Source organism: Zosterops lateralis (assembly GCF_965231275.1).
Source record: "Zosterops lateralis genome assembly, chromosome: 2".
Taxonomy (NCBI): Eukaryota; Metazoa; Chordata; class Aves; order Passeriformes; family Zosteropidae; genus Zosterops; species Zosterops lateralis.
In genome coordinates this window covers 72,010,829-72,025,288 of record NC_139763.1, presented here as the reverse complement: position 1 = coordinate 72,025,288, position 14,460 = coordinate 72,010,829, and the positions used below count along the sequence as shown (strand labels likewise).

General features: G+C 37.7%; 1 protein-coding gene across 4 annotated transcripts in view; it reads left to right on the top strand.

Annotated features, from left to right (window-relative positions):
* SGCG (sarcoglycan gamma) overlaps positions 1-14,359 on the top strand; it is a 101,833-nt gene extending 87,474 nt beyond the window's left edge. For all 4 annotated transcript variants that reach the window (XM_083855638.1, XM_083855637.1, XM_083855639.1 and 1 more), the window contains 2 exons: positions 11,607-11,730; positions 13,034-14,359. In XM_083855638.1, the coding sequence (XP_083711764.1) occupies positions 11,607-11,730; positions 13,034-13,207 (298 nt within the window). In that variant the 3' untranslated portion in view covers positions 13,208-14,359. The remainder of the gene's footprint in view (positions 1-11,606; positions 11,731-13,033) is intronic.
* The last annotated feature ends 101 nt before the right edge of the window (positions 14,360-14,460 follow it).

Genomic DNA, 14,460 nt, shown 5'->3' with positions numbered 1-14,460 from the left:
AATATTGATATTTTGAAGGCCAATTGTATGGTTTCTAGGTGTCTGGTTAGGGTAAATGACTGTACTGATGGTAGACTTTCCCCATAATTGACATAAACCCTTTGATTTTATATTTGTTCTGTGGCATCCAAAAAGTCTACTGATGAAGTTATGGCTTCTACTTTTCTCTTTTTGAAGTCTTATTTTTGACCTTTCCATTTCCCATTGATACTATTTTTTCCTTTTGCACTTGAAGTGTTTGCTATGGTTTAATCGTGTAATAAGACAGAGAGAAAGCTGGAAATTGAATTTGTAGAGTTTTATGGCTGTATGAGTAAGAATTATGAAGGAAATCTAGAGAAATGAATAGAAGGCAACCAGGGAAAAAACGTTTGCCAAATAATTATTTAATCATAGTTGTAATACTAATGCTTATATGCTAGTTGCCTAAAAATATCATCTAACTAATAGAAGTACAGTCATTTTGATTAGCATTCATTATATAAACCTAAAGCTCAGTCAGTCAGAAGAGAATGATACATAATGGAAAGTAAGACTAAGGTTATGGTTCAGTGTTTGCAAGGCACCTCTGCTCCCTGACTAGTGAGATATTTCTACTGCAGTGTAATTTTATGAGGTTTAATTTGCTAGATATAAATTTGCATTCATATACTTTTCATAATCACGTTGATTAAGAACACCATCAAATACGTCTTTCAGATGCTTTAAAGAGTTTCTTTCCATTCATCTGATGGACTCAAATATGTAAAAAGTGTAGTTTAGAAGGGTTGGATAGTACAGGGCATCATGTTGATCATCTTTTCAGAAGTATTTCTGAATTGCATATTTTAAAAAAACTTTTTTAGCAAAGTCTTGTGTATTACATCACATCTGGTTGTCTTGTAAACAGTGATTTTACCTGTAAATATTAGTCCTAAAGGGAAAAGAATTTTGCACTGTCATAAATGACATTCACTTGCTCCAGTCACATGGCTGATGTTCTTCCTAAGGCCTCGATTTTTCAGAGATGTCACTTAGCACATTAAAACCAGTAAAAGTTGTTTCTGCTGCTTGTATGGGGCAATCATTTAAGTATTTTCCATGACTGCTTATGTCAGTAGCACAAAGAGCAAAGCTGTAATGATCAATGCACCTGTTTAACTGAGTCCCTGCCAATGTCAGACTGCTCAAGTGAACTTGTCGTCAGTGATGACAGCATATTCCACTAGAGCACAAGCCACTGTGAAAACTTTGTTAGTGGTTGTCACAGTTCTAGACACCACCTTGCAGATGACCACCTGGAGCCCTGTTTGTAAGCCTGGTTGTGCTGTCACTGATCCAAGTTGTAATACTGAGTTGAGCAGATCATTCCATACATTATCTTTTGTCTACATACCTCTCTGCACATATATCAAGACAGCTGGGGAGGAGGCATGAAACAGGAGACTGCCACCATAAGGAGGTAGGCATGGCAAATGCTGGAAAAAGAAAAGGATGCGTTTCCTGATAAGAGGAACTTTACCAAAATGCAGATTTCCTATGTACACCATAACTACTCGCTTTTTCCCCTCTCCCTCAGACTGCATGCACAGTTGTGATACTTCAGTTGTGAGGAATCTGATGATAGTGTGGCATATTCAGCCACTGTATTAACAATCACAAAAAGGAGAGGGTATGACCTGCTTTTCAGTGAAGCCTCTTCACTCGAGTGTTTGTTTTCATGGAGAACATGGGGACACTATGAACTGCAAGTACTGAAGAACTCCAGTTACTTGAAATCTTTCTATGTTTCAGCATATTAAATAAAAAGTTGCTTGAGATATGTATAAAAGAAAGGCATGGCGAAGTTCAACCTGGAAGATAATTTTATAAAATTAATCATAAGGAAAATGCTAACCCCATTTTTTACAACAATGATGCAAATGCTGTAATTATATGTGATTAAAATTTTATAATACAAGACATTATTTTATAATATTATTAAAGTAATTTGAAAAAAAATAGCTATGCTGGAAACATCTGTGATGTGCCAGATTTAATCACATTCACTGAAGTCTTGGTCATTTTTAATTACCTGGAGAGTCAGCATATCATAAAATTGAGGTCATAACAGAGACCTCTTTTGAATTAGCTCTTACCACTCTTCATCACAACTGTCAGTCTTGAGAGAATCTTCTGTTTTAATATGTCTCGGTTTTATCTTTAGTCTACATTCCTTCAGCAACTCTGCCTTGAGTGACAGTGGGCAAACAGGAAAAAACACCTCAATATTTAAAATAGATGGGGAACTAGTAAACAAATAAGCACACTGCCATAATCATATCTCCTATGTTTTGGAATAGGTTATAAATGTTGTTTTAAATTGCTTTTAGAGCCTTTTCAAAGTGTCATTAAAACTGGGAACTGTTTTATTCTTTTTTTAAGAGAGCATATAAATGCATTTGTTCTAGAACTTTGAACACTTCTTTTATGTGGCTTACATTAAATAAAAAAAAAATCTGTTAACCAAAACGTTGGGAGCTGGAAACATCTGTTATTCAAATCTGGCTTTGTAATTGTGCTTGTGCACAGAGATCCCCCCTAAGCCATAAGCAGTGTTAGTGCCTGCTGTGCTTATGCTGAACAATTCCCTTGAATCCAGAATCTCATAACTGAGCTTTACTGGAATCATCTGCTGCCACGCATTTCAGATTTACAACATAAATACAGAACTAACTTGGAACACAGGCTATTTCAAGAAATAAAAGTATGATAAGAATTTTTTATTTAAATTAAAGAAAAATATGCTAAAAAAAACCACCAGTTGACATGTTCAAGAGCAGCAGATACTCCCAATATTTAAGAATGGCACCCAAAAGGAATGCATTGCCTTGGGGTTCTGCCCTTGATCATTATCCTTGATTATTTTTAGTATAAGGCAAAATGAGCTTAAAAACCCCCAGTAGATTTATTTATTTAAAAATCAACTGTGCTTCCTATGCATTAGGACTAAAAACTGAAAACATACAAAACCCCCTTCATACGCATGTACCTAACATTTTTGCTGATTCTAAATGATTTCTTCATTGTTGATATGGTTTAGCTGATGGTTCAGCACACGCTCTTGGTTACCATTCATTTCTTACGTATTTAGGCTGCATTCATACAACTGAGTCCAATGCTAGAGGACCTCTGTGTGCCCAGAATAAGCAGACACATCTCAGATGTCCATTCAGATTTAGAATACTCACTGTTCTGCATGCAAAATCATTCATTCATTCATTCATTCATTCATTCATTCATTCATTCATTCATTTACTGAAGTGGAAAGGGATCCTTCCACAAGCCACCCACACAGAAACTGTTATTCCTGGAGCATGGCCCCAGGGGTTTACAACTGTTTGGGCAGATGTTCAGGTGGGATTGATTCAATTTATTTGGCCATCTAGATGTAGATACCTGTACTGCATCTCATCACTTCTGGTGGAAGGCAACAGGTATTTTACAGAGCATTTTACAGAGGGCATTTTACAGAGCTATCTAAACCAGAGATTAATTATGCTCTAGCACTAGTTCTTTCTTTCTATTAATTTTGAAGGATGAATGGAGGATCAGTGGCATTTCTGTAAGAATTGTGCACTTACCAACTACACCGTTTGGTTAAGGTCTGAAGAAATGAAAATTCATCATAAGAAACGAGGCACTGTACTGGGAAATGTTCAAATTATAGAATAACATCTTTCCACTTGGAACCCAATATTCCATAAATTCATCTAAATCAGTAATCATAGTTTATATAACCATGTGACTAGGATTAGAAAATGCTGCCAATTACTGGTTCTTGTTTGATACCAGGCATGAGGTAATGAGTCCTTCCGAGCTAATAATTAGCTTGGAGGCCCCAGCCATGCTATCACTTTTTCTTTTCAGGAAAGTCATTACACCATCATATTTACATAAAAGAAATATCCTTTCTTGGTTGGTAAAAATCCATGGTTGTCACTAAAGATTTAGAGAATTTCAAATAAGTCTAAGTGTTTTTATTGCCGTCAAGTTTCTGATTATCTTCTTCCTGCAAAACCTTCTCTGTATCTTTGGCATCAAATTCAGATTCCTTTTTTATACTTATCTTGATCATTGTGCATCCCCAGTATTTACATTTATGTTTATTATCTTCTACATGTGTTCCCTTAGCTCCTGCAATTCTTCTTTTGAACATTTTTCTGGTTTTCTATCCTACACTGCACAATCATCTCCAATGTCCTCCTGTAACTGACTTTTTTCTTAAAGCTTATGAATATTCCAATATGTGTCAGGAAAATAGCACAATCTCTCTTTTCTTCTAATCTGGGGTTATCAGATTGCCCACAGCCTGAAGCACAACAGAGGATAAAAACCTTATATTGTTAATGCTTTTCTTTCATAGAGTCCTTAGCAGAGACATCATTAGAGGAACACAGTCCAAGTTGGTTTGCTGGGTCCTGCATCTCTAATGTTGGAATATGCAGAAATTAGACACCCTGATGCAGCAGTAGAGCACGTAACACATTTGACTCCATATCCAAGATCTTTGAGCTATAAGCTTCTATTAAGTCAGTGGATAAAATTATTTAAATATAGGAATAAATCAGGATAATTGGATTAATTGATCTCTGGAAAATTAAACTTACTATAAAATCTGATTAATTATTATTTTATTTTCATACTATTATTGTCTTAATGTAAAAAACATAAAGGGCCTAAGATCCATTACTGCAGTGGCTCAATATTCCAAAAGGTCATTACACGATTGTTTTAGCTTTAGAAAATGCATTCCCTATAGGTTGCTTATTTGAGCCTAGCGAGTATTTGTGATCTGATTTCTTGGTTTCTCCATTCCATGAAAGTATTTGTGATATTTCAGTGCATTGCAAGGTACATTTCTGTCTATTTTCAGAATAGACAGAGAGGTCAGAGATGTTACAAACTGTCAGCAAAGCGCAGCACATTTTGAGTCTTCCCCAAGTGATTGGAGGCAAAATATGGACCTTCCAAAATGAAATTTTCATTAATGCATTTAAGCAGTTAGCAGAAGAATCAAGAAACAAAGATTACTTTTAAAATCAAATCAGAACAGATCGCTCTATCATTTTATAGTCTTTAAGTTACAACATAGGGTCACTGAAGATTTTTTATAAAACCTTCAGAATTCCTGGAAAAATGAGGTGCTTTATGAACAGCTGCTTGTATTCCAGCTAAATAATTTTTCTCTAATGGAGTTTCTATGTATGTACACTTGTCTCTAAACAGATATATTCATAGTATGTTTCTCTGAATTCACTTGTACCTTATGTGTTTTCTTACAGTATTAACAGACAACTTTTCTCTATTTTCACAAGAGACTGGTGACCTTTTTATTTCTGGCGCAAAAACTTCATTTGAGTTGTTGAAAGCACGATTTTAATATAAAGCTGTATCTCATGCTACTCTAAGTTTTCCTGTAAATTTTTCTGCAGTGGAAGAGCCAGATTCATTTGGTAGAAAATTATTAGATGTTCTCTTTTGAAAATTAAGGATAATTGCTGCTAAATTTTGATTCATTAAAAACATGCTGTTTGCATATTACATTTTATTGTGGCATAAATAATAAAGTAACTTAGTATTCTTAGTATTCAGTATATAGGAGCTGTGGATAGTGACATTAGTCTTACTGAAACAGAATATGCATCCTAGTTCAGGCAACTCCCAGAGGCAATAATTCTTGGAAAACAATTTTTTTTGCACTAAGTTAGAAAAAATGGATGCAGTTTTTCAGTCAGTTTTTCTCATTATGTTGCATTTAGTTTAACTCAAGGAAGTTCGGACTTAAAATATCAAAGTGAACAAAGGCAATATAGAGACAATATCATCCAGGTGGGAAACAATTATTCTTTCCCTAAAGGAAGGAATTCAATAAATGTGATGCAAAATGGGACATTTTAGAAAGAAAAATCAGTCAGCATTTGAAAGATTTATAGAAGTTATGTCAAATCAGAATTTTGTGCTAAGGCTTGACTAAGTAACTGCTATATTTTCATTACGCAGAAACTGATTGGGGAAGATTTAATGAGTCATTAGTATTTTCTGTTCTTTGACATTCAGTAAGAGCTATCACAGTTTACTGTTGAATAATGATACTTCCGTGTCCTTAAGATCGGCACGGTTGCTGGAATTTGCTGTGAGACTCATTTTTCCTCTTTGCAAGGAGATGTAATTTTAGGAGCTGTTCCAAAGAAAATGCTTTTACAAAATACAGAAATGAGGCATATATCGAGACTGAGATATCAGTCCTGTTGTTTTGTCCTTCTTTGCCTTTGGACATACTGGCAGGCAACCAAAAGCCACAAGGCAGAACACCAAGATCCTCAGGTTTGGGTAATCATAGTCTTGCTACATCCTGATTGCCCTCCCCGCTCACCTGACCTCAAAACAGCAAACTGCTGGGGGATAAGTGAATATGGGTGGGGATTGGCAGTAGGCATTACTCTATGCCTGCTGCTCACTCTCCACCTATAGAATTCCAGCCCAGTTTTGCTCAGCTCATATCAACAGGAATACAGCTTCCTCATAAAGAAAGAATATGGTTTGAAATTGTTGTTTATACTGCACCATAAATAAACGCTGACAATCTCTTTTTCCTGTGTGACTAGTGGATGCTCTGCCTGTGGTTTACTCTCTTAAAATGTCTAGCTGTATGGCTGGGGAATCAGACTGCTTTCAGACTAATCAAAAAGTCAATATACTCCTATTGCCTTTTAAAGGTTAACATGCATTCAAAAAGCAGGGCTCAAAGGAGACATCTACAGAGAACCAAGGCCAATTAAGACCACAGAATCCTCTAGGTTGCTTTTTGCCTTTCAAAACATAAGTTCCTTGACAGGTTAAAGATTTTCCTTTTTCCCCTTTTTCCTTCATGTGTTTTTTTTTTTTTTTTTCTCTTCTTTTCTTGCCTTTTCTATTCATCCTTTGCTCCATGACCTCTAGTCATTGCATAATTTAATTTCTGTTCCCCTTTAACCTTTACAAAGTCGGATGAACTCTGGGGCAGGTGTTCATGGCAAAATTTCTTTTTGTACACCAAAGGTGTATGAGGGTCTCTTCCTTACCTGATGATGTGAAAAAGATGTGATTATGGGATCACAGAATGGTTTGGGTTTCAAGGGTCCTTAAAGATCATCTAGTTCCAACCACCCACCTGTCATGAGCATGTACACCTTCCACTAGACCACGTTGCTCAAGGCCCTGTCCAACCTGACCTTGGACACTGCCAGGCATGCACAGTTGTTGGGTGCACTACGATATTAGAGGTAGTGTTGATCCTGGACCTGTTCACTCCAGTTACAGATGGGCAGCTTCTGTCTAAGGTCATACCGTGGAATTTTCTTCCCATTGAATTCAGGAGAGATGATGACTCATGAGCTGGAAAGGTCAAAAAGGAGTCAGAAGGAAAGGATAAACAATTTCCCCAGAGTACAATTGCGCTAAGGGTCAAGCAACCCCAAACTGCAGTAGGAAACTTGTGGTATTCTTCCTTCAGTGCTAGAACTAGCTTTCTAGTGCCTTGTGGTAGTTACAAGATCTGTAAAGTATCCCTCTGACTCCTGCCAGACCATGATGAAAAAAAAGATCAATATCCCTGCAGCATGCACAGGCAGTGCCTACCTGCTTCTTTACCAGAACTGCTGCAGGCTGTCACTACCCTCACATCCTCCCTAACAGCCAACTGAGCAATTTCTGGTGATCTGGCATCTCCATGAGTTAGCAACATGCTTATAGGAAAAGGGAAACCTCCAAGCCTTTAGGTTGTTGGGATGGTTTCAGATCCGGAGCTTGGATACTGTTGAGGATCCCTCAGAATATTTTTCACAGAGTCCTTCATGAATTATTTAGCACAGCTCATCACAAAATTTCTTTGGCAGCCAGGCAGGACACTATAGTTGACTCCTGGAACTCTTACCAACAAGTAAGAAGACAGCAGTAAAAATATTATCTTTGTTGTAATCAATTGCTTTAGTTGCAATGGACTATGGAGAACCAACATGCAGCAAATGACAGCTGTAAAATACTACCAGGGACCACCTATTCCCTCATCCTTCCCTGCCTTTCATAGGCTGACATTGTGCAGTTTCTTGGGCTGCAGGCATTGTGGTGAAGGAGAATGAGGCAAACTAACTATTCTGCCAAGTGGGCCCAGGTGTGGCTTGCATTGCCTTACAGTCTGTGGGTATGTCTATTTGAGTATCTTAATTCAATTAGAAACATGCTTTTAAGGGAAATCTCCCAATGGTTCTCCACATCTTGATTTTCATTCTGGAACTGTTTGGGGAACATGGAGAAAGGTGATATTTGTGTTAAACTAATCTGAAAGTTGTGATCTCTTGCAGAACACCTAATGTGCTCCAGTCTTTCTGGGCATCCAATTGGCAACAGCTAGTCCAGAGGGCTCCTCAGGACACATATAATGGGCTGTCAGGTCCTTGGCATCAAATCTTGTGCTGCCCAGATCAATTTCTCTTGCACCACACCACTTGCTAATTGACCCTGGCAGCTACCACAGTACCTAGGAGCCACTCATAAGTACAGAATCCATCTTCCCAAGTGAAATAGAGGCTGTGACAGATGTCACATTTAGAACAGCACATTACATAGATTAATTCCCCTAGATGGTAAAGATCATTCACTTCATCTTAAATGTAATTTATGTGTCTGTAAGTTTAAAAAAAAAGACAAAGTGACTGTTAACAATATATTCCCTCATCATTCTAATGCACAAATTCAAACACTATAAAGTGACCAAAAAACTCTAAGACAATTAATTTCTTCCCTCTTACTCTCCAAACACCCTCCATCATTTGCAAACAAACTGAATTCTTGTTTTGCCAGGACACCTGAGGAGTGCACATGAATGTGGGGACTGAGAAGGGACATTGAAAGTCAAGGTTCAATCAGGCTGTTTCTACACTAGGTGCCCATTTCCCTTTGAGAACATCTGGACTTCAGACACGGAACCTTTGAATACTGTATGAAGAAATACATCATTAGTGTTATTGACTCTTGCCTTTGCTAGAATCTCACATATTACCGTTCACGTCACTGATTCACGACAGTTTGCATTGCCAGGAAGCTTCAATGACATGCTTAATTAGGCAAATCCAGGCTGAGTTAATCTAGAAATAGGGCCTGCATAAACAGCAGAAGTTTAGGTTTGTGATTAATATAGCAAATGTAATTCTGCGATGTAATTTAAATTATGTGTATGTCGTATCATAAATCTAAGTGCTTACGAAGTCTGTAGGCTTCATGCCAGCATTAATTTTTGTAGAAAGTAAGAAATATTTCTCTCATGTTTGATTGCTTTTTAAATTCCAAGTCTGATACACTCTCAGAAATTTATCCCAGTCTGCTGTCTTGTGATATTCAAAGGAGTTTAAAAAGAAGAATTTATGTATATAAATTTTATACATGCCTATGTATAGTTTGCTTATGTAGGTGAAATACTCTATGAAAGAACATGAGCTATTTCAGAGATTAAAACTTTTTGTTAAGACAAGCTATGGCAAAATTATATTTAACTACCTTGACACTAACTTATGAAAATATACTAAAAGATTGAAAGTAGAAACTTTGTTTAATTTTTCAGTATATAATGCTTACAAACATGCACTGAAAAATATTCCCATGAAGCAGATGACCTCCCACATTAATCAGGGAAGAACTGATTTTATATTTCATAAAGGTATAAATCTAGAGATCTAAGGCAAAAATTCATACAAAAGCTATTAAAATTCCAAACACTGCTTAATAAAGGCTACTAATACTATATTGGTTGTCTGATGCAGAACAAACATACTCGTGGCCTGGTACACAGCATGGTCATGACAGAAGTTTGTGCTATCTCAGATTCATGGCATAAGGTATTAAATTATTTTATGGATATGGTCTCAATATGGGGCCATGATGCATTTACTCATTGTTAATATTTTATTTATTTATCAGTCTGGAGTTTAAACTAATTGAAGGTGATGAACCCAGGAGGTGTCACGGAGAGGCAGATCATACATAGAAACATAAAGTCGTAGAATGGTTTTCGTTGGAAGGGACCTTTGAAGATCAGAGAAGATAGAATCTTCTGCTAACTCTGGCCAGCAGTGATAAGCCAATATTGCCTGAAATATTTTCAGATTTGAGGATAAAAAATGATGTTTCAGTGACTGTGCTTAGATATTATGGATTTAGGTTTTAAGTTATCAGCTGGATTTAGTGTCTTCAGAATTTGAAGATACAGCTGAACTTTCTCACAAGCACAAACTGTCTTCTTTTATGTGCTGGTTTTAATGAAGTAACAGGAAAACAAAAGGAAGAATTGAAAGAGGTTCAGTAAATTAGGCAGCTAATTCCTGCCAATGATTGGCAGTCAAGAGCCTGGACTCACTACGCAGTGTATTCCCAGTAGAGGACCTGCTTGGCCACAGCTTCTATTTGCCCAGACTGGCAGCTGTGGAGCACCTGTGGAGCCAATACAGCATCTGCTGGGAGTGCATGCACACACACAGAACCCTCTACATTTCTGGAAAACACAGTGGGTGAGAACATGCAGGCTTCTGAACAAGTGTGTCTGTGTTCTGCAGTGTGGATGCAACCCATATTCTTAGGTATGTGTCCAGGGAATAAGAAAGCTAGTGCAGATGTAAACAGGGACCACCAGTTGTTTCACTTTCTCTAGTCTCCATATTTACCTGTTTAGTGTTGGCTGGTGTCATCAGGAAGGGTGAGTTCATATTCACGATAAAAACCTAATAGGTATCAATTCTGATCCTGCAGTGCCTCCAGATGAAGCAGTTCTACGTAAGGGTCAGAAGAAGCAACATAGTCACTAGCTTGTTGCTAGGATTGGGTTTTTTCTTTCCTTCTCATGATTTTTAATTAGTACTTCCATCCCTGCTACTTAGCATGGAAATGATACTAAAATTCTGAAGAAACAAAGCCTTATCATTTTGAAAAATAAAAATCATTATTCCTGCACAAAGTGCAGGATCCAACGAGGTGGTTACTCAGATAATACAGTGCCTTCCTGCCATCTTGTGGCACTGCAGGGTTTGCAACTCCCTCTTTGTTATACTGTATAATTTTTATTTCAAATTAACAGTTTTTAAGTTTCAGGTGTCATCTAGTTAAACAACACACACACACATACTGAGTGAAATCTTGGTCCAACTAATTGCAGAGTCAGAAATCTCATTGATTAAAAAAACTTCCAGACTGTATTAATCATATTTATTTCAATGTCTTATTATGTCAAAAATGAAAACAACTTGAAACTAACTAATGTAAAACTGGGATTCAGGTTAATAGATTAAGTTACTGTTACACTGAAATAATCTGCAGTTATGTATGAAATAATACCTTGCATTTGTATTATGAATTAATCTATATTTTTCATTTGGGATGCTTCATTGGTTTTTGAAATAGCTGCCTCCTTTTTCAAGTCTGCCTGAAGAAAAGGGAAGCTGCATCTTTTATATGACTTCAAGCAAGAGCCTGCAAGGGCTTGTTCAATGTTTACTTATTTTTCTAAAATAAAGGAATGTATAAAATTGTACTACTGTCCCATTTCCTGCTCCTGCTTTTAGGCTGGAATCACCAACTCGATCTTTGAGCATGGATGCACCACGAGGAATTAATATCAAAGCACAAGCTGGGAATATTGAAGCTCTTTCCCAGATGGATATCAAACTACACAGCAGTGATGGTGTGGTGAGTACAAGCCCTTCTTTTCCGTAACTGTGGTTGATCTTCTGTGTGACTATAACTTCAAGTCTTTTTTTCAAGTTCTGTTAATTTAATTCCTCAGGTTTTAGGTGGCAGGATATTAAAATTAATAGTGCCAATAATAAAACTTTTATCTGTCTAAATAATACTACCAACAGACATAATTTTGTATTGGCTTAGAGAGATGCTTTCTAATAAAACTTGGATACTGCTTAGCTCCCCACTAGTGCAGTGATTCCCAAGTGGGGAATCTTGGTTCAGCAGATGCAGCCCCAGAGTGGCAAAATTAAGGAGTGAAGCTCTACAGGCATCACTAACAGCAGGCAACATGCAGCAGCCTATTTATCCCCTGCAAGGCTGTACTGTGCTAGTTCTTCCACAGAGGAACTACAGATCAGGCCAGGATCGACCTGGCTCCAGAGCAGGGCTTGTGTCCTGCTGTTCTGTGCATGGCACTGTCACTTACCTTAGAATCATAGGGTGAATTGTGCTGGAAGGGACCTTAAAGATCATCCAGGTCCAACTTCCCCTGCCATGGACAGAGACACCTTCAACTAGACCAGGCTGCTCAGAGCTCAATCCAGTCTGGCCTTGAACACTTCCAGGAATGGATCATCCACAATTTCTCTGGGCAGCCTGTTTTTGTGCCTCACCACTGAAAGAAATTGTTCTTTATATTTAAACTAGATCTATCTTCTTTCAATTTAAAACCAGTATCCCTGATAAGGGTCCCTCCCCAGCTTCCTTGTAGGCCCCCTTTAAGTACTTGAAAGCTGCAATGAGGTCTCCCCAGAGCTTTCTCTTCTCCATGCTGAACAATCCCAGTTCTCTCAGCCCTTCCTTACAGGAGAGGTGCTCCATCTGTCTGTGCATCTGTGTCCCTCCTATAAGCTCCCTTCAACAGGCCCATGTCTTTCATGTGTTGGGGGCCCCAGTGCTGGATGCAGCATAGGTTTTCATCCATCAATACCCCCACATCTTTCTCTTCAGGGCTTCTCTCAATCCATTCATCACCCTGTTTGTATCCATTTTGGGGATTGCCCCAGCACAGGTGCAGGACTTTGCACTTGGCCCTGTTGAACTTCACCAGTTCTCTGCTAAGGAGAGGGTGGGCACCAGCTTATTCCTGTCCTATGTTTATGTCTGCCAAAAGCCTAGGGCTCAGAGAAACTTTGTATATAAAAAGTCCTGTGTAAAGGCCATTCTTAAGCCAAATCCAACTCATCTCATGGCACGTTATTGCTTTATTATCTCTAATAACCCCTTTTTGTCCCTTTTTCCCACACAGCTTTTGCTCGACGCTGAAACTGTGCGACTGCCCAAGCTGCCTGAGGGTGCCAGGGGTGGATCCGGGATTTCTCAGGGGCTCTATGAAATCTGTGTGTGTCCAGATGGAAAGCTCTACTTGTCAGTGGCAGGCGTGGGCTCCACTTGCCAAGAATACAGCCGAGTCTGCCAGTGAGGCACCCCAAAGGCTGCACACCCCCTTGCGCATCTGAGTTTTGTATTACTCCTCCAGAGCATCACTGACAGCGTATTTTTCAGCATTTTAAAAATGAAGTCTTTACAATTTGGAAACAAATCTGCATCTACAATTCTGGAATACAGGGTGTAAGGGGAAGAAGAGCACAAATGACATTTCCACTTCAGAAGAATGACTTGAATCAAATTACATGTTTTGTCAGTAACACTTGGAAAACAGCCTTACAGAGAGCATAAAAAATAAAACAGTTATGTTTCCTTGCTGAACTATTACTCAGTCAGATGATTATGTCATTGTTCATATTTTTGAGATCCATGGGTTTTTCCTCTCACTACATGTAAACACTTACTGTATTAGTGGGTGAAATTAAATTGAGGGAACTACTTGAATTATTTGTAAGACAAAACATTATTTGGAGAATTCAGAAAGTGCCAGCAAATGGTCTATGCAATTTTGTTCTTGCAATAACACAACGTAGAAAAATGTGGTATTTGTATAAGTTCTGTGTAAACAATGTTCATTTGCTTATAGCTTTCTATTTCAATTTGACAACATTATGCTGATTTGCTTCTTACTGAGATTCATATAAAAATAACTAATGCAAAAAGCTCCAGAAGTCATGAAGGCCTCTCTATGTCTCAAATCCATTCACTATACAACAGTAAAATATGTTAGTATGTTTTATAATAGCAATTGTTTGTTCTACTGCATGTACTGTCATAGTCATTTAAATCCTTTTTTATTTTAGGACATGCTAATTCAACAAGGCAATCTGTTGTGCCAGCTGGACTAGTAAAAAAGAAAAAAAAATGTGTCTTCATGTTGTCTGACACAAGGAACTATTTGGGCAGTGGGAAAAAATCCTTTTATGTAGCCCACAGATTTCAATTAAGAGAAGTATTTCATTTCCATCTGCACCTGTTGACTGGCATTTCTGATCCTGTCAGAGTGGGACTCCACCACAAACAGAGAGAGTAAAACTGTTACTATTTTTTATATTAGGATTTTGGATACAAAATAAATGCTCACCAGAGCTGACAAACCATTTATTGGCCTTGGAAAGAAACACAACTGCAGATCCATTCCCCTGTACAGTGTTGCACTGAACATAAATAAATTGTTTGCACACCTCTGGGTAGCAAGATTTGTATTTAGTAGTCTGTTTAAACCTCATGGGTTTTTAATTCCTTTGATGGTGTTTTGTATATACTTTTTGATTTTATTATCTGGGA